This window comes from Sitophilus oryzae, unplaced genomic scaffold, assembly GCF_002938485.1.
Source record: "Sitophilus oryzae breed Bouriz unplaced genomic scaffold, Soryzae_2.0 scaffold_660_pilon_pilon, whole genome shotgun sequence".
Classification (NCBI taxonomy): domain Eukaryota; kingdom Metazoa; phylum Arthropoda; class Insecta; order Coleoptera; family Curculionidae; genus Sitophilus; species Sitophilus oryzae.
In genome coordinates this window covers 736416-758665 of record NW_022147263.1, presented here as the reverse complement: position 1 = coordinate 758665, position 22250 = coordinate 736416, and the positions used below count along the sequence as shown (strand labels likewise).

The window sequence follows — 22250 nt, the reverse complement described above, 5'->3', positions numbered from 1 at the left end:
TAAATAAATGTGACAACTTGACATTTTTTACAGCAGAGCTACCACCTGAATCCACAGCGAGAATTTTAAATTTCAGTTAGTCCGCCCGGTGCCAGCGCCATGGTTGGCAACAATGAATTTCAACATCGCACCCTCTATTACGTAACTTAAAGTTTAATTGGTATGAAATATAGTTGTATTTTGTATATTAAATCTTAGGTTCCCTTGACTAGCAATCCTTTAGATGTAGACGGATACAACCAAGGGTGTACAAGGTATTTTTATAAAAATAAATTAATAAAATGTGAATCATGTACAATAAGTATAATTAATTTGATGAATATAATGGATAATTTTTTTTTAATCGTTTTTATATGGTTCTGGTATGTATGATTTAAAAAGATTTGATACATTGATTAATTTGGCGATATGTGTGTTCAATCAATCAATCATTTATTTCCATAAAACAATATTAAAATTATTGTATAGGAACATTCAATAATAAAAACAAACACAAAAGGTATAATAAAAGATATTTTTTCATACTTGAAAACAGAAGACAAAGTAAGCAAGTATAAAACGAAGTAATTTTTTGATACTTATTAAATATTTATGTCTATTAAAAAAATAATTAAGATTTATGCTCTTGTTGTTTGAAAATATAAAGATTTCTTAAAAACAATATTTTTAATATTTTAATATTTTTCATCTCAAAATAATAATATTTGTTTCAAGAATTCTTTATTTTTCTCCTTTAAATATTCTTAAATTTAATTAAAAATGTTTTTTGTTTCCATTTCCTCAATAAGAATCTCTTTGTAGAATAGTCAATAATTAACAGAGATATATTCCAATGCAATTTTTAACAATAAGTGAATTATCATAAGTACGTTAATCCTAATACTCAAAGTATTTTTTAAACAATTTTATTTAAAAATAAAACTGAATACTGATAAGATGGTGTTCTACCATGACGTTGGTTAAGTTAGATTGTAAAAATACCATTTTTATTATTTTTCTAGATAAAAGTTTTTCCGGGTAAAAAAATATTTTCCTGAAATACATCATAATACATATACACATGACCAAAATTTGTATGTATATACACGACTAACTAATATAAAATTAAAAATCTAAGTGCAACTAGGCTGTTATTATAATTTTATTTCATAACGAGTGAAAATCAACAAAAACAAATTTTATTTTAAACAGAAAATATTGAAAACAATTTTAATTATTTCTCACAACTAATAGTCTGTATTGGCTCCTCGAGCCTCAATGCAAGCTGTGAGATGACGTGGCATGCTCTCAATTAAGTTGTCCAGAAAATGTTGAGGACTGGCTTCCCATGTTTCGCGCGCAGCAATTTTCAATTCATTTAAGGCACAGGGGGATCATTCCTTTTGGCAATATGGCGTTTTAGCATGTCCCAAGCATGCTCGATCACATTCATATCTGGAGACATCAGTGGCCACTACAGTTACCACAGATACCCTCTTCCTCACAAAATTCGCGAACCGCTAAAGTGCGATGGGGAGGAGCATTATCGTCCATGTAAACAAATTCATCCCCCTCTGCCCCTCGAAATGGACGCACAATAGGCTCTAAAACGTCTCTAAGATATGAGGCACCTGTCATTGTGCCATAAATAAAAACAAGAGGAGTTCGTGCTCCGTGCATTATACCTGCCCATACCATAATGCTTCCCCCCTTGAAACGGGACACGGGGTTGAGCAGCATTCAAGCGTGTTTGTCTTCCAGATGCTCTCCAGACCAAAGTTCGTCGCGGGTCTGACACTAGGCCTATTCTTGTTTCATCACTAAACATGGCGAAATTCCAATTAGGTCCATTTGCTCTCATCTCCTCAGCCCATTATAGTCGCGTAATTTTGTGCTGTAAATTAAGCTTCGGAACACGTGGAGGTCCCTTTAAATATAATCCTCTGTCATGGAGCCTTCTTGCTATGGTCTTTCTCGAAACATTTACTCCTTCAAGGCGAGCTAACTCGTTTTTAATAGCAGTACTAGAAAGCAGGAGATTGCGTCGTGCAATTAGGGATATTTAACGGTCTTGCACAGCAGTAGTAACTCTCTTTCTACCTCTTCCAGGCCGGTCTGTAACCTCGTTTGTCTCCCTGATTTTTTTTATTATTCGCGAAACATCGCTTTGGTTAACTCCTAGAATTTCAGCTATTGCAACTTGCCGATTGCCCTGTTGAGACAGTGTTACTATTCTGACTCTATTAAACTGTAAATAATGTTCCTATGCATTTAAGGCCAAAATGGTAAAATTTCTTCTGAAACCCAAGAGACCACAAATCGAAATGTGCAAGAATTTGTAATAATATTGGGTCAGAAAGATAAACATTGTTTACCATTTCCATTTTAACAAAAAAAAAATGATTATTACAGATTATCAAAAAAAATCTTTAAATTCTTTTCCGTATATTTTTAAACGATATATGCAATAATTTTGGCCATGTGTGTATTTTAGCATATTTCGTCCTATTGAGTGTTGTGCAAGTCGATAAATAAATTCGATATAACAAGAGTTCTCTTGCAAACTACTAATATTATTAACAATATTTTTAAAAAATTGTTCTATATCCGAATTCTATTAGAACTTCTTCTAAGAATCCTGTGGTTCCATCATGTCTCAAACGTATCGGTCCTTGAAAAAGCTAACTGCGAGAGTATTGAAGTCATGGTTACAAAATCCCGCTTAAGATGGGCTGGTCATGTATGCAGAATGCAAGAAAACCGCATACCAAAATTTCTGCTTTACGGTAAGCTTGTAGACGGTAAGAGGAGGCCGGGTGGACAACTCAAAAGGTACAAGGACATTTTCCACGAAAACTTAAAGGGGATTAACATGCAGAATCATTGGGAAGAAGCAGTTCACAATAGAACTGAATGGAGAAGGATTGTAAATTCAGTTAACAGCGACAACCAAAAAGTAAAGAGGCAACAAAGCAATGAGATTTTTGAATGTCCGAAGTGCGGTAGGCAAATAACATCACGTATCGGGCTTTTCAGTCACAGAAAAGCTCATGAAAGAAAACGCCTTGCGTGACCATCTTCTTTATGTGTGTCGAATACTCGTCGGCGAGTAATGGCAGTATGTATGTATTAGAACAAGATCACCGACTGATAAACTTATTATAAATTATTTTAAAAAAAGTTATATTATGAATATATTAAAAATTTTAGCCGGTTATTTGCCTTCAATAAACCTAATTTTGGTAAAAATCAATTTAACATTTTTATTAGGGTTTATTCTATAACAAAACCTCCTGTTCTTCCTCTATTCCCTTTTTTTTTGGTCGCTCCGAAATTCAATTATATTGTACCGATTGTTTTCCAGGCGTTTTCGAACAGTTTTGTAAGGACAAGATTTTCAGACGTTTTTCTTTCTCGGAAACCCTGTCTTTAGGAAACCTTTAACGCCACGAGAAAAAAAACAATTTCATTTAATTTTCTCTTATACTTCGGATATTTTACTGGCATTTTAGGTAGCGTCATATATTTTTTCTTATTATAGATTTTTATTTATTTATTTTTAGTAGTAAGTAAGACCCACATTTAAAAATTTGAGACCCAGGTTCAAAGAAGTGTGAGTGGATGGGGATGATTATTTTTAAATGAAACACCCTGTATGTTGCAATTTTGGCCTCTTTTCTGATCACTTTACATAATCCTAAGATATTAGTAAATAAATTTCAATAGTTTCAGAGATATTAATAAATAAATCAGGAATTTTAATTTGTCAGCCTTTATTAAAAAAAAATAAAGTGGTCCTGAAATCAAAACTATAGATAGTCTGTACTTACTTTGCTATAAAGATCAGAATCTTAAATTATACAGGGTGTTCAAAATTCTACGCCAAACTTTCTAAAATATAAAATAATATTTCTTCATTTTTTTAAAATGAAACACCCTGTATCTGATTTGTTTAATAAATGGAGAATTAAAAAAAGAACATTTTTTGTATTTAGATAATTTTTTTAACGATTTTGCAGATATTCGCGGCTTTATACATATAGCGTTTTCCACAGTAAATTTTTATCAAGGCCAATTTATATAATAATTTTTTTCTCCTATTTTACCGTTAAAAAGAGCCATATCAAACAATACTGTGTATATCTCCAAAACTGTTAAACATTTTGAAATACTCTAAATACAAAAAATGTTTATTTTTTAATTCTTTATCTATTAAAAAAATAATCCACATGGTGTTCCATATAAAATGACGAAGACAAAATTGTATTATATTTTAGAAGGTTTGGCGTAGAATTTTGAACACCCTGTATGATTTAAGATTACGATATTTATAGCAAAGTTAACCATGGACCATCTAAAGTAAATACCTAATATAGTTTTGATTTCAGGACAGTTCTTGTTTTTGTAATATTTTTAAGGAAGGTTGAAAATTTTTGAAATTGAAGCATGGTAATTCCAAAGCGTCTAAGTGCCAAAAAGTTATTTTTGAGTTATTAAGGTTTTTGTTATAATAAATAAAAAAAACAAGTATATTGCGGTGAAAAGTACTTTAATAATCAGTATTAACTGTTTGAAGCATAAAACATTTTAAAAAACTTTAAAATGTAGAAAAGTTTTGTTACAAAAAATTACCAAATTCATAAAACAAAGAAACAGTTCAAAATTAACATAGATTCAAAAGCGTCTATATTCCAACTAAACATACATCTAAAAAAATAAAACTGAACACGAACGTAGATTAAGTTGCTACTTATTTTGATTTCTTGGTATCATCAATCAAAGTTTCCCAATAACTTAAATATTTTAAAGGTCTAGCATATCTTCAAAATTTTTAATTTTTTCAGCAGAGATTCGATTCTTGCATTCTAGGAGAGGGATTTCCTTAAATGTCTTGTATCATTTTTCCCTGCTTGAAAACATTACACTCAGTCCATGCTTCCAGCTTACTGAAAGATTTCCTAATTTTCACCATTTTTGGATTTTCCTTATCAACCATAATCCAGGAAACCTGAGATATTTTTAACTTCGTTGTGTTCAGCATTTCGTCGGCAAGTTTCTGAATGTCTTTAAAGTCCTCAGATTGCATCGTAAGAGCTTTAAAAGGATTCTTGTGACATGCATTCTTTATCATATCTTTTATACCCTGCTGGCAAGCGAACCTTTGGGTCGGCGTTTACATGTATAGGAGTGAGTCGTTATGGCAATCTAGTAAGTCGGAGTGAGCAAAAATACGACGTATTTATTACATAACTACTTAATCTGCCGCTAGATTCCATGTGCTTGGGAAAATACTTGCCTTCTATCTTTATTCAGTATATCTTATTTTACTAAGCGTGTTGACCGTATACTCTTCGTACACATGAAAACCGGCATCCAAGACCAGAAATGCCCACCCTTAGTATTATCAGGTGTGAGAGCTTTTGTTACTCTTTTTCGCTTTTCGATTTGAGCGAAGTCACGATCACAACGGAAGTATTAGTGACCAGAAACTAAGAATTTTTGTTCAACTTGTTCATATACTCCCATAGCCACCAAATATATTAACAACAAGAGCATTATTTTATTTTTATTTTGACCAATGCAATTGTCACTCCATATGATCAAGTTTTTCTTTTTTGGAAAATCCACCCTCAATAATGCCAAACCCAAATACCAGTTTTTTTACGAGTAACAAATAAAACACCACGCGTCACTACTACCACTTTTCCAGGTCGTTACCACATGGTTACGTTTTTAGTTCGTCTGTCACAGCCTTGAATTTTTATTCGTAGCGTGCGTAAATAAGGTTCACTTCAAAATATGCTCTTTAAATGAACTATTTTCTGTGATCTACCATAATCCACCTCACTCATTTCTAAAAAAAGTTTCTGAAAAAACATCTTCCATATAAAACATTACAGTATACACTCGCCATATTTAGTAACTCATATCTCATATCTGTTCTAGCCGCAAAAATGGACAAAAGGGAATTTAATATTACCGCAAAATACTAGAGTCTAGAGTAAGCTTTAAAAATGGCTTAAACACACTGCCTAGTCTACATTAAAGCTGCTTAAATATAAACGAGTCCTTTGTCTCCTCCATAAAGAGGTTTTTAAAAAGTACTGGCCTAACGAAAAGGTTTTTAAGCTAATATTAAAAATAGTAGAAGAAAATAGGTCTCTAAATAGGAAGTTTGGTAAAAACTTTGTGAAAGATTTTTTTTTAATTCACCCCCGACAAGGAGTGAAATAAATAAATAAAATTATTTTTCGAAATTTTGGAGAAACGGTAAGAACTAGAAAAAAAAATTAAAATAAAAGTTGTGGAGCGTCAAATTCTACTTAGAAATAACCTGTATACTTTTTTTGCTCAAATCAAAATTAACCGAGATAGGGTGGCTAGAAGCTAGGGGACAGCTTTTATGGAAACATTTTTTTCAAGTCCTTACCGGTTTCTCTGAAATTTGGAATAAAAAAACACTTTATTTATATTTTCACCCCTTCTCGGAGTGAATTTAAAAAAAAATTTTATTGAAATTTATAATTTTCCAAACAAATTAAATATTATATATATAATAGCTCTAAAAGCCTAAAAGGGCTCATGGCTTGATTGGTTATCTTTCTCCATTTGTTTCTGTCTTTCGCCTTTATTTAGCACCCATCGACCCATCCACCCTTATCCTTCTCAAGTCCTCTTCTACATCCTTTTTCCATCTGATTCTCGGTCTACCCCTCCTTCTCTTTCCACCTATTTCACGTTTCATTATCATACTAGGAATTCTTGCTTCAGCCATTCTTTCAATGTGTCCCAGCCATCTCAGTCTTTGTGCTCTTGCTACTCTCGTTATACTCGGTGAATTAGGATTTTAAACAACGTTGCAGTTTGTACTAAATTAGGCTTCTAGCCAACGTCGGTATCCAACGTCGTTTCGACCCAAAAATTATTCTCCAAACTAGTGCAGACTAGGGTTGGCACGAGGTTGTGCCGACGTTGCTCCCCGACGTTTGGTCGCGTGACACAACGTTGTCCCGACGTCCAAATGCTGCTTGGGTTACAAAATTAATGAAATCTTAAATTTGATCAATTTGGCACTTAGACGCTTTTGAATTTCCACGCTTCAATTATCGAAATATATTTATTCATATCTTAGGATTATGTAAACTTATCTGAAAGGAAACTCAAATGCAATAATATACGAGGTATTCCATTAAAAAAACATCCCGATCCACTCACACTTCTTTGAGCCATCCTATAAAAGTTAAAATATTTTCCTGAAATACATCCTCGTACATATTTTAGGTTTGCATTTAAACAAAATTCCGAACTTGTTTTTTTATTCTAGGAGCTACAGATGCCCGACGCACTATTGACTGACCCTGTATAATCGAATTTAAAGTTTTTTAGAGTTTAAACTGGGGATATTTCAAATAAAACACCTATCAATTTGATTTTAAATAAATATATATCAAAGAATAATTTGATTTTAATAATAAAAATCAAAAACGGAAATGTTCAAAAATTTGAATTTATCTTTTAGGTTAAACTCTAAATACATTTTATGCTAGAGCTTTTATAATAATTTTTATATAATAGCACAGATAATAGATTTTATGTTTATATTTAAATATAAACTTTCTATCGGATATTTTCAATTTTGAAGCTAAAATGACATTTGCCGAGCGAAAAATAATTATTAAACATTTTTCTACATCGATGCATTTTTTAATTAAGTAATTTACAGAGCCTTCTCTCCAAAAAGAGACTAGTTTATTTACATTTTTCAAATAATTCAACAAATAATATACCGGGTGCGTCTCAAAAGTGGCTCACCCCTATAACTTTTTTATTTTTTTAGATAAAAAAAAATGTGATTTGGTGTGTTAGTATAAATTAGGATTGATTGACGTATTCATTTGTTTTTCGGTCACTTCCTGTTTCACCGGAAATGTCTACAACTTTTGATTTTTAAATAGCACCCTCGGTATGTTGTTACTTTATTCGATAGAAAATGACACTCTGAAGGGAATGACATATCATATGTCAACTTTTGACATTTTCGAATATGGTTAATTTGAAATTACAACATGCGGTTCATAACGACATTTGACTCAAAATACCAAGTGTATGGTACCAAATTACTTGTAAAAAATGCTTTTTCCTAATATGCTAATAAGGAACTCTCGCTCCATTTGAAAAAATTGAGATATTATTAAAAATACGATTTGGGCATTAACCGGCCAGGACAAAACACCAAAAAAATTATGCGACCAAATCTATTTTTCCAAGGCTTTTTGATTAAAAATTAGTGTTTTTACACAGACATGGCACTTTATATTGAATTTATTACAATTTATACAATTTTGTTCTAAGCGAAAATGTCAAAAGTTTGTGTGTCTGTCAGGGGTGGATGGGCCATATGGGAAAACGGGAAAATTCCCGGTGGGCCGGTGGAAAAATGGGCCGGTAGGTCGGTCCCGATCAGAGCTCAAAAAAGATTGGATTAGCAAAAATTAAATGGTTAATCTTCTAACTAAAGTGACGTAAGATCCTTAGTGACTTCATAACTAATTAATCAATTTTCATCAGAGTATAATCGTCAGTTGCTTTTAAACATAAACACCAATTTGTAAAATAACTATTGTAAAATGTCTTTCTCTGGGACTCTTATAATTTTAATAATCATCTGTTGTTTGTTCGGTTTGAAAATGTTTATTATACAAGATGAGTCTATAAGTGCAAATATTTTCAGGGCTGGTAGATCTCAATAAAATAAACATAATATATTTTCTTGATAAGAACTACATAATAACTTAAAAATGCTGCAGTTTTAATGGCGACCGCGGTTCATTCAGTTAACAACACGTGTACACGAGGAGGCTGCTGCTGTAGCAGAAAAGAGAGAATTCCTTTCTACAATGTGTAAGAAAGTATATACCCGAAAAGCTAAAAGTAATGTATTTCACAGAGGATTGGGTCAGCTGAACTGAATGAATCAGGAAGTCTTATTAAAGTTTCTCAAAATCGTGAATTTTATCTTGAATCGTAGCCTATCGAAGATTAAATTACTGTTATCGATAGTGGAAATATAGCAGTAGAACCCTGTAAAACTGAGCCATTTTGTAGTAAAAATTCTGATGTCCGACCCAATATTGGTCTTTACGAAAATTTTGACCAAGACAACTTGTTTTTTTTTAAAACCGGAGGCAAAAGAGCTTTTTCGCACGAGCGAAAAACACCCTTACTTATATACAGGTTGTCCCAGAAATAAGTCTCTCTCTCTCTCTCTCTCTATCTCTCTCTCTCTCTCTCTCTTGTAATAACATCAAAAAATTTGGTGGATAGTCGTTTTTTATTAATGTATTTTTTATGTGGTTTATATCTCTGTTTAGTGAAATGTCGTCTCATTATATTATTTTATAAACTATCATATAAACTTTTTATAACACCTTTTTTCACACTTCTGACAAGTAGTGTCCGTTTGGGATTAACCCAGAATAAGTGTTTACAAAAAATAACTATTTTATTTTGAAGATTTTCTTGCAGTGGCGAAATACCCCTTTACCAGTTTTAATGTTAGTTTACCCAAATACCAATTTTTTACGAGTAACAAATAAAACACCACGCGTCACTACTACCACTTTTCCAGATCGTTACCACATGGTTACGTTTTTAGTTCGTCTGTCACAGCCTTGAATTTTTATTCCTAGCGTGCGTAAATAAGGTTCACTTCAAAATATGCTCTTTAAATGAACTATTTTCTGTGATCTACCATAATCCACCTCACTCATTTCTAAAAAAAAGTTTCTAAAAAAAACATCTTCCATATAAAACATTACAGTATACACTCGCCATATTTAGTAACTCATATCTCATATCTGTTCTAGCCGCAAAAATGGACAAAAGGGAATTTAATATTACCGCAAAATACTAGAGTCTAGTGTACGCTTTAAAAAAAATGGCTTAAACACACTGCCTAGTCTACATTAAAGCTGCTTAAATATAAACGAGTCCTTTGTCTCCTCCATAAAGAGGTTTTAAAAAGTACTGGCCTAACGAAAAGGTTTTTAAGCTAATATTAAAAATAGTAGAAGAAAATAGGTCTCTAAATAGGAAGTTTGGTAAAAACTTTGTGAAAGATTTTTTTTTAATTCACCCCCGACAAGGAGTAAAATAAATTAAATAAAATTATTTTTCGAAATTTTGGAGAAACGGTAAGAACTAGAAAAAAAAAATTAAAATAAAAGTTGTGGAGCGTCAAATTCTACTTAGAAATAACCTGAATACTTTTTTTGCTCAGATCAAAATTAACCGAGATAGGGTGGCTAGAAGCTAGGGGACAGCTTTTATGGAAACATTTTTTTCAAGTCCTTATCGGTTTTTCTGAAATTTGGAATAAAAAAACACTTTATTTATATTTTCACCCCTTCTCGGAGTGAATTTAAAATTTTTTTTATTGAAATTTATAATTTTCCAAACAAATTAAATATTATATATATAATAGCTCTAAAAGCCTAAAAGGGCTCATGGCTTGATTGGTTATCTTTCTCCATTTGTTTGTGTCTTTCGCCTTTATTTGGAACCCATCGACCCATCCACCCTTATTCTTATCAAGTCCTCTTCTACATCCTTTTTCCATCTGATTCTCGGTCTACCCCTCCTTCTCTTTCCACCTATTTCACGTTTCATTATCATACTAGGAATTCTTGCTTCAGCCATTCTTTCAATGTGTCCCAGCCATCTCAGTCTTTGTGCTCTTGCTACTCTCGTTATACTCGGTGCCCGATATAGTTGCTTTAATTATTCATTTGTTCTTCTGGTCCATATGTTGTCTATCTTCTTTCCTCCAAAAATCTTCCTCAGTATTTTTCTTTCCCAAATCTCTAGCCTCGAACTTTCCGTTGCATTGAACGTCCACGTTTCACATGCATACAGCTATTGATCTTATCATTGTTTGGTACATTCTGATTTTTGAACTTCTAGAAATGTTTTAACTCTTAATAATTTTCTATAATGCGCTGACACATCTATTTCCTGCCATAATTTCTTGAGTTACATTTGGATTCCTTAGAAATACGGCTCCTAGATATGTAAATGTATCTACTTCCTCAAACTTGTATCGTTTACCTCTCTCAGACTTTGTAGACGTCTTCCCTTCTTAAAATCCTTATCTGACCACTCCATTTCTATGTAAAATTTGGCGCTCCACAAAACTTTGATTTGCCCTTTTCTTCTAGTTCTTACCGTTTCTCCGAAATTTCGAAAAAGTAATTTTATTTATTTATTTATCTCACACCTTTTCCAGGCGGTTGAATTTAAAAAAAATCTTTCACAATTCGTTTACCAAAACTTTGTATTTAAAGGTCCATTTTCTTGGACTAAAAATACACTAACCGCTGCACGAAAAATAGGTACCTTAAAATTTTGATGTATTTTAAAGTTTTTTTTAGTAGCCGATTTTGATTATTTTTTAAACAATATGTAGCTAACATATTCGGCTTTTTAGTATCTCTTTCTAAATTAAAAATAATGTTCCCATCTGTCAATAATACGAGGAAAAACAAATGTTGATGTTTTGCTGAAAGTTTGGAACACCGGGAACACCCTATGGACTATGGATATTGTGGAATATGTTAAGACAGCAAGGAATTTAAAAATCATTTTACCACTTAGGTACATCCTTTCTCAATAATTTCTTCTTTGATTTATCTCAATATCTTTATTTTTGTTGGAGATATTCGCTCTTGAAGCAGACATAAAAATTGAAAAATGGGAAAATTGACATAAAGATATTAAAGAGAGGTTTTTTTTATATAAATATTATATACAGAGTGGTTCGAACTGTATTCCGGAAATTTCGGCAGCATATTCTGCAGATAAAAATAAATATAAAAGTATTTCCTAAAATGATTGATTTCGGACTTACAGGGTGTAGAAGTTTCATTTTTATTTCGATTTTTTTCAAATAATTTCTGAAGTAACGTCAATATTTGAATAAAAATTGGTGTCTGGGAGTTTTTTGACATGAGAAATTTGATTTTGATATTTATATAACTCTTACATGTAGAGGGCGCCACCTACACATTTTTAAACTGGTTTGAAGAGTAATAACTTTTCGTCCGTATCTGTATAAAAGTACTGAGTAAAAAATATAAATTTTCGACGTTTTTTACTTAAAAAAGATCTCTTGATAAAAACAAGCTACGAGTAATGGTCCTCGATATATTTGTAATCGAAATTATCAATACCTGTCATCATATTAATTAAACATGGTGACTAACTACCATAGGGTCGAATAAAAACGGCGTTAGCGATGGCTATGAAATGAAGATCGCTGCCATTTTGTATGTAAAATTATATGGGAAATATCACCGATCTTCATTTCATAGCCATCGCTGACGCCGTTTTTATTCGATCATACGGTAGTTTAGACTGAAATCATAAATTGGAAATGTTTTTGTGCCAAAAGTTCAACAGAAACTGTTTTATCATAATTTTTTCGCAGAAAAATTTATAATTTAAAAAAAAAAATTCCCAAATGTATTATTAGAGTCAAATAACTATCTACTGAACGCGTTTATTTTTTGTCAATAATGACATGTATTTACTATTTCCATTCTAAATATCGTGAGAACGGTTGTTTGTAGAGATTTTTACCAAGAGACATTTTTTACGTAAAAAATCACGGAAATGTATATCCTTTTACTCAGTTGTTTTATACAGGTAGGGTCGAGAAAAGTTATTACTCTTCAAAACAGTTAAAACACATGTAGGTGGCGCCCCCTACAATTAAGAGTCACATTGACATCAAAATCAAATTTCTCTTGTCAAAAACTCCCAGACACCAATTTTCACCCAAATCTTGACGTTACTTCACAAATTATTTGGAAAAAAGTCGAAATAAAAATGAAACTTCTACATCCCGTATCTTCGAAACTAAGGATTTTAGGGCATACATTTATACGAACTTTTTTACTTATTTTTATCTGCATAATACACTGCCGAAGATTCCGGAATACAGTTTGGACAACCCTGTATAATATTAAAATTCATGTACTTGGTTTGAATTTGACCTTTATATGGTGATAAGAATAATATTTGTAAAATAGAATTTTACTATTTAAAAGCCAAATGAAACACAAATGACTAATATTGGCTACATTCATATTTTAAAGAAACTAACAGTGATTTTAAACAGCAATCCACAGTTTATTAAGTCTGTAAACTTTGGGTTGTATTATACAAAATCTAGACTAATCCCCAGACTAATTTTAAATTCTGTTTAGTTAGCGCGACTTGCAAAATTAATCACGTGGCGCCATCTGTTAAGGTAAGTGTGAAAAGTTAATTCCCTATTAAATTCATATGATGAATTGAATATTTGATGAAAAATAATGTTTTTAATTAATGTTCATTTTCTCTGGTGTTTATTTTGTTTCAAAGCATAAAATAATTGTAATTAGGCTTTATGAATTTTTAATACATATAAAGAAGCAAATATAAACAAGCAAAAATAACTAGGGAATAAATTATATTAAATTTTGTACTTCTCTTGAATGGAAAATTTAATGTTAAATTAATGTATCTAATAAACATAAATTTAAAGACAATCAATAGTAATTAAACTAATTACTATAGAGTAATTTTAATAGATAATATTATAAATAATATAATAATATAATATTATAAATAGATATAATAAATAATTTTAATAGTAATTTTTCTATAAATGTATGTATGTTTTCCCTCAGAAGGAATAAGAAGAAGGAAGAAAAAAATATAAAAGTTGCAGAACATTTTAAAAAATTTTATAATGTCGGTAGATAATAATAATATCTAGTCAATTTGCATCTTTAATATATTTATTACATTACGAGGTGCTGATAATTAAAATTATTATAATCACATATTGTGGCGCGCTTCTTTCTGCTTTACTGGCTGCCTAAACAAGCAACTTGATATTGTAGAAATTTACTTCCGAATATTTATAGTTTGAAGAGTTACCCCAGAGAGGGCGCCACCAGGATAAATGTCGTTTAAAAATCTAAATTAACTTTGTTATCTCTCTCCGATCTGCAGTCTTAAACAAAGACAGATAATAACCTCAGTTTTATGATTTTGTATTGATTTTGATTCTCTGTTATGATGCTTGCTAGGCTGAACAAATTCCGCTTCATCCTTTTTTAACTCATCATGTGTGTTATAAAAAACGGTGCCCATATTTCGAATATATCACCAGTGACTTGCGCTCTCTTTTCACAACTGTCAGATGGGGCCGCTACAGAATGAGCGAAATTAAATTGAATGCATTAAACAACTTATTTGATTCCATTGATGTGTGTGTATGTGCCAGTACATTTAATAGATTGTAGTTTTTTTTCCATGTACGTTAAGTGAGTGAATGCGTTTCTAGTCGGTATCCGCGTGTGCATCGTAAGGAACCGTAGAACTGTTAGTTAACGTATTTTCAAATTTTCTCGATAGATTTATACGATTATTCGGTTATCGGTTAAATAATCGCGCTTTTATTTGATTTAATTTGTTAAAAAAAGGTTAAACAATCAGATCTTATCTTATTTTTTATGTATCGAAAGTAATTCGTATTATTTTTAAACGGAGATAAAACATCTCACTTGACTTTCCAATATTGATTGAAAGTAAACAACTCGCCATGCATTTTTTCTCTTAATTTTACGGGTTTCCGGATTTTATTCTGTTGGAAAATAATGGCAACAACAGCTGTAGTAAATGTTAGTGACGATATACCCCAATGGAAAAAAGATTTAATTGCCAGATTGAGGAATCAAAACAAGAGGAATGAGGTAAGACTTTTAAGGGTATTTATTTAAAATGATTTGTTTTTATATCTACTAAGATTTCGTACACATATTATCTAGCGATAATGTTTTGTAGATCTTAATATAAATATATATTAATTATAGGTACTATTATTCTCCTCTTAACAATATTCAATATATGCACACAACATATTAAATAATCTGATATGACATATCTTAAAGTAGATTGTTTATTTACTACATATCAAAAGGTTTTTTTTTGCTAAAAATACGTAACTGTTGTTCTTTAAATTTTAAAGGCTGTTGGTTTTAATCATATGACTCACCAGTCACCACTTTTAAACGTCTTTTCAACCCTCCTAGTTTAATTCTCGAAGGGCAAGAATAAAGAAGGGTCTTTAGCATGTTACAAGAAGGGAAAGGCCTAAGAAATTATTTAGAAAGTTGTTAAATCATGTGCAATTTATGATTAATACAGCTGCAATATGTATCAAACCAGAAACATATTGGCCAGATGATGACATAATCGGTTATCTCGTTATCTGATCTAACGCTATGCATAATAAGTATCGACTGGGTATTCGATAAAACAAATAAAACTTGATCTGAAATAGAGCCTTACGTAATAACGAAGAGAAATTCAGAAGGCAGGTAGGCGTTCACAATGCTCGCGAATGGTTGCAAATTCGGTTTTGCAGCACCAAATTGGTTAAGTTAATTTGCATTAAATGGACAATACAATGCGTTCTCTTTAATTTTTTCTTTTGTAACAACATAAATTTAGTTTATTGCTCTGTATATTAAGTATTTGCTTTTCCATTTGAGTGGAGTAATCTGTACTCAATATTTTTTTAGTAACCTATGTATATAAAATATAAATTTTGTACTAATTTATGTTGAAAATATTTAGTGATTTCATTCGTTAAACATAAAACATACACATACATACCTACGTATTCTATGTTTTAAAATTTTCAAGAAATATTTCGTTATTTTTTGTCTAATTGCTAATAATATATTATTAAGGGTATTATTTAAGATTTTTTTCTTTTTCTGACAGGCACATTCAAATATTTATCATTTGATATTAAAACTCGAATTAAAATATAAATATTAGTTGTGTTGTTATAGACTCTTTAAATACAAGGTGGCGCCAAGGCTCCAAGGAGAATGTCAGTTGTCAGTAGAAGCTGGTAGAAGTGTCTAGTTCTAGCAGTCAACTATTAAGCTTGACCAATCAGGTTGGTTAGCGTGGTTATTTGGAGTGTATTCATTCATTCGTGTTTGTCAAAAACTCTAACGTGATTGGTCGGGCTTTACAGTTGCGTGCTAGGGCTAGACACAAGTGTTGTCAGTTTGTATTGAAATGAAATTTTGTGTGCATATTAGGGGTTTTCGGAAATAAAATCCTAGATTAGGTAGTTTACTAATCAGCTGTTCCAAGATCAGTGCTGAGAGTATATCAGCTGGTAGTTTAATTACGAACGGTTTGATCATTAGATTAACCGGGTTAACAATCACATTTAAATATATTTTGTAAAAAGAGATAAATTAAACAAATATAATCTTTACCTAATCTTAATATCCCTCTTTAACGATTGTATAAGATCTATTTTTATCCTATTTGTTTTGCTTTAAGCAACAGGGTGAGACAAAATTAATATTGAACCTTGGTCACTTTTAAAAGCATGTTACTCTTTTATTTTAAATGGAACACCCAGTATATTATTCCGATATTCAATGGAGAATTCTTGTCTCTTCAAAATACTATTAAGGTTACCTACCCCTCAAACAAAGATTTTCCTAGATACTTTCATTACATGATTTGATCTGAGTAGATCTTTATTATTTGATAAAATCTAGGGTGGCTGTGACATGTCTGACGTTACGTCAACATAGCTGTCTAATTAGTCCAACTTTAACAACTTGTTATCATTTTGTCAAATTATTGTAGCTGCTTTTCTAGGTAGCATTCCACATATGCCTTTTAAAATGAAAATATCCTTTTGAAAATTCGACCCTTTTAATTATTTTAAAGTTCCTAGCAAAATAACATGCATGTACCATTGTTACATATTGATGTGCGGTCCATCATGTTTTTGATAAAAATTGAGCTCCAGACACCGATATTAGTTTTCGTCTATCTCCTATAGAAAACGGTGTTTCCATTTAAAAGCGTCGAATTTGACCCACCCTGTACAGAAATTCGTCAGCGGTCAGTGGTGTTAACCCCTCGGTTAAAACAACTAAAAAACATTCAAAATAGTATATCACTTGAATATTGAATCTGAAGCTTTATCTTTTCCAATACTTTATGTAGCACAATTTACATCTAATTAGGTAATTAGGTAAGAGTTTAAGAATGTGCTCAAGAGAAATACAAGTATTGTTTAACTAGAACAAGACTATCAAGTGTCCTTCTGAATCTCCTACGCTATGTATATGTATAAAGAAGCTGAATGAAACAAGCCAATAATTTTTATTTTAATTTCTGCAGAGATTCGTTTTGCAATATCTTCCTTTATTTATTAGATTTTAACTATAATACTAACTATATATTTAGCTTAAATTTAAAAGCGAGATTGTACATGCTACCGCAAATTCCGATTTTAGATATTAGAAAGTGTTTAAAGCCAACACATACTTAAGTTTAGCGTGTAACACATAACAATCAAGTTTGGCATGGTATCCATTCCTTTAGGTGTCGATATACGCTTTCAGAATAATAATTATTGATTTATTTTGATTTAGATATCAAATATTTTTATTTATTATGAGGCTTTTGCAAATCCTACCAAGGTTGAATCTCGAATCAATGCCTTAAATGTAAGTTGAAAGAGTTCTGTAATTCTTTTTGCTAATTGAAATCTCTCGGCTGATGATAGATTGTTCGCTTACTAGAAAGTGCGTTGGTATTTCAATAGAAATTGTAACAGAATACATTTTATTTAACATTTACAATCATTAGTCAAATAAGTCGTGTATTTGCTATTTGTCAACAAATCTTATCGGTGTATTTTTTATTTATTATATTATGTATAAATAAATGTTATTGAACTTGCACACTCAAAAAAAATCATTATCTACAAAAAAGGTCCTGACACATTTTTTCGTAAGATCACTGGAAAACAGTCCTAAACGGTCAAAGAACGGTGTTTCCGCCAATATTGGCTGAAATATGGCATGTAGATGATTTTCATGATCGCCAAGTGGAAGATTCGGTCCTTAGCTAAAAAATGATCCTGCCACTTTTTTCCTAAAGTTTTGTTCGTAAAAAGAAACCAATTCGACTATTCATAATTATGCAATTTTCTTTTGTTTACGACACATTCCGGAAGTTCCAAAAAAGCGGAAATGGCAGTCACGAATAGTTATAATAGTTTTTTATTAAATGTGATTAAACAAAATACTTCAAACTTTCTGAGTTGCTTAAAAAGAGTATGCGTGCCCTAAGAACAACTGTTAAAAAAATCTTGACAAATAATTTTCTAGAAATAAGGAACAATTTTTAAATTACAATAAAAGCTACCTAAATTGGAATTTGCCCGGTATAGCCTAATATGTAGTTAAATTAACTATTGTACTTTAAATCAAATTAAAACTTGATCCAAAAAGTTATACAGGGTGAGACAAAATTAATATTGAACATTGGTCACCAAAAAAATTTCTAAATTGCCTATTTTGGCAGATATTTGTGAAAAACTGATTTTTGGGCCATTTGGGGCCATTTTTCTCGGCTAAAGCTGGCTGAGCAAGGTGTTTCCCCTAAAACTACTACCCCAAAAGGTACACAATCCACCTGAAAAGTCTTGGTCGACGAATTAAGCCGTGGTAGTTTCAACCTTAATTTATTGGACTACTAGCTTATCGCCTCATCAAAAAATTCTATTACAACTTTTACATTAAATCGGTACAAAAAGTTATATGGATATCACCGATCGTCATCCAAGGCAACTTGACGCCGATTTTTCAAAACCATAAACCATAACCAAATAGAAATCTTTAACTGCCCATTGAAGACGTTAGTACATATTTATAATCTGTCCAACAGGAGGATCCCTGACAGTCAGAGTCGTGTCTGTCATTTTAATTCACAGGCATATCATGTCCTGTCATTTTTTGGATGTCGTCTGTCAAAACCTTCGCCGACTCGTTGGACAGACTTTAGTCGTGTTATACAGGGTGAATCTTAAATAAGTGCAAATATTTTTAGGGGTAGTATATTTTGACCTCAGAAATACGATGTGAGTTTTTTTTTCGCGAAAAAGAAATTTCGAAAATTTGGTTGGAGTTTCTTTTAGTTTTTAGTTAAAAAAAAATACAATTTCCTGATACTATGGCAATATAGGTAGTAGATTAAATTTACAAGAAAGAAAACCTAGAAAAGATTCAGTGGTTCTCAAAATTTAAGCAAAAAATATTTTTTTTTGGTTCTCAGTCATTTTGGACTTACTTGAAAAACGGTAAAGGGAAAATAATGTTTTTTTTTATCAATATCTACCATCAGCCTTTTAAATATTTGCACTTATTTAAGACTTGCCCTGTAAAAACTGTGTAGTAGGTAAGTAATAGAACGGAAGAGTAATAAAATATTTGTAGTTCATATTCCTTGGGAATAGTACTGGTTTTCTTCGAACCTATGTATGTGTATAGAACGAGTTATATAGATCTGCTACGTGTATGAACTTCGAGATAAGTGATTATCATTTGGAGAGAATGCAAATAAATGCAAGAATTTCACCAGTAGAAATCGATAATTCAATATATTGTGTAATTGAATTTTTTCTCGCTAGGGATTTGCGAATAGTATAATTTATTATTCGATAGTAGTCTGTTCGAGAGAGAATTCAATTCCGACAAGTTATTTGCTATTAATCACGTGATGTCTGATTTAAAAAAAAATGTGGAATTATTTGGTGATATAACATCATGTAACATTTTTTTTTCATTTTAGCATCCAACTTTCACAATACATTAGATCCCCACAACATAGTGGACGACATATTGTATAGTTCTAGCTTATTATATTATTTGTTGAAATTACTGTGTACCTATCTATAACAGTAAAAGAAGTACCACCAGTAGTAATATCTACCTAAGTGGAAAGTACCCATCGAGGTACCCATTCGGGGGTGTTACCGAATCTTACAGGTTATATAGCCATTCTCTTTGCCATTAAAATATGTGTTAAAGTCCCAAATTTCAAGAAAACCAGTTTAGCAATATGTTTTTAAAAATAAACAAAATATATTAGTTTTATTTATCCTGTCGAGGGCTGTAACTTTTTCAGGAATCATTTTAGGGCATATGTTCATGGAACCTTTTGTTTCATTTTTATCAAAACACAATCAAACAAACAACGCTTTATTGTACAAAAAACCAAAACAGCTTCATCGACAAAGCACTCACAAACAACAAAATCACAAAGAAATACAAACAACAAAAAATACACAATACAAATAATACAATTCAAAAAAATTTAAGTCTTTAAAGTTACAAAAAGAATATACATGGACAATTTTAGAACAGTATGCAGTAAATAGATATAATTTTAGAGTTATAAAATATTAAATACTTGATCTTTGAACAGTGTGTGAGATGATCAAAATTTTAAAATTCAAAATTGTTCATAATTAAACATCAACAAAAAAGTCGTTTACCGCATATAGGGCTCTCTCCAGTAGGTATGATTTTAGAGCTTTGCGAAATGCGGGAAAGAATGAAAGCGACTTGATATTCAAAGGCAGATGATTGTACATTTTTTTGGCATTGTACAGTATTGAACCTTTAACTAGTTCTGGGGTTGGCAGATAAAGATCGTGCTCTGCATTCCTGAGTGAATAGTTATGAGATGGCCTTTCGGGAATAGCAGATATGTGCTTGCGGATTAAGCAAACGGATTCAAAAATGAATAAAGAAGGAAGAGTCAGTATTTTCAAATTTTTAAAGAAATTCTGGCACTGAGTTCTACTGTTCAGTCCCAATAAATATCGAACTGCTCTCTTTTGAAGTCTGAAAACACGATCAAATTTTGTTGCGCAGCAAGTACCCCAGAATGGAAGAGCATAACGAAGATGTGACTCAAAAAGGGCATAATAGGCTATTCTAGAGATTGAGAAGTTAAGTTCCTTAGAAACTGATCTTAGCGCAAAACAGGCCGCGCTTAGTTTCTTTGATAGAGCTTCGATGTGAAAAGTCCCATTTTAACGAGTTGTCTACAACAAATCCTAAGAATTTCACAGAGGCCACGACGTCAATAGTGGTGTTATTAAGTACAAAAGGTTGTATAGTACTTTTATATGACAAAACTTTAGTTTTTGATAGGTTGAGGCATACGAGATTAGAATCGCACCAATACTTAATGGTGCGTAAGTCACTGGATATAGTATCTTATAGTGCCGCAACATCTGGGCCGCTCCAAGTAATACTAGTATCGTCCGCAAAGAGGCAGATTTTACCGCTAATGTCTAGATTTGCAATGTCGTTGATAAACACCAGAAACAAAATAGTTATATCTGCAGAATAGCCAATGAAGTTAGATACAGTATTTCTTTGACACCCTGTATATAGAATTTATCAATAAATGGATTGTTTCTTAAAAATAATTAAAAACCAAATTACCAGATATATATAAACTCGTAAAATGGTTTATACCTAAATGTTTAAGTACCAGTTTTATTTTATTATTCCAGTACTCGATTATTGACGACAGAAAAACATGAAAGATGCATGTAACATGTAAACCTTGAAGCACACAATTTTGTTATAATTAGCCGATTTTGTGATTACTTTTATAGCGACAATTTTCCTTATAATTAATTCCAAAAATTATTATTCACTTTCTTCGAGAAAAAAATTCAATATCCAGTTTACGCTATTTATACATTTATTAATTAATTTATAACTTCCATTATTTATAGATGGAAAGTTGTACTGTGCATTTAATACTCTTATCTCCTTTGAATGATCTGTAAAATTCCATATTTTTTTTTAAATTATATAGTAATTTTTTAAATATATTTTTCTTTTTTTAATTTAGTACAGAAATGAATGTTATCTCTTTTATTTTGTTTAAAAACATTTTTCAGTTATTTTTTAATGCTTTAAACTTCTTGTAGTACATGTATGTGTACAGGGTGGCGCCTCTCATACGCCGCGGAGGCTCCAAGGAGAACGACAGTTTGTATTGAAATGAAATTTTGTGAGCATATGTAGGTTAATTCTAAGGTTAATTCAGAGCACTTTTTAAAAATATAGAGAGTTCTACAGAGTGTTTCCAAAAAAAAGTTATGTACATATCAAAGTTGTGTTTTTGGTAATGGAACACCCTATATATTAATTGATTTTAGGATTCTGGGAGAAAAATAAAGGTGAGTTTTATAAGAGAAGTATATGACTAAAATAGGCTAAAATGTAAAGTTTTTGACTTATTTAACATTTTCTAGAAATAAAGAACAATTTTTAAATTACAATAAAAGCTACCTAAATTGGAAT

The 22250-nt window shown here is 31.3% G+C and overlaps 1 protein-coding gene across 1 annotated transcript in view; it reads left to right on the top strand.

The window, feature by feature from the left end:
- The first annotated feature begins 14229 nt into the window (after positions 1-14229).
- Positions 14230-22250, top strand: part of LOC115887881 — a 97959-nt gene continuing 89938 nt past the window's right edge. The window contains exon 1 of the mRNA XM_030907401.1: positions 14230-14780. Within this exon, the coding sequence (XP_030763261.1) occupies positions 14685-14780 (96 nt within the window). The 5' untranslated portion in view covers positions 14230-14684. The remainder of the gene's footprint in view (positions 14781-22250) is intronic.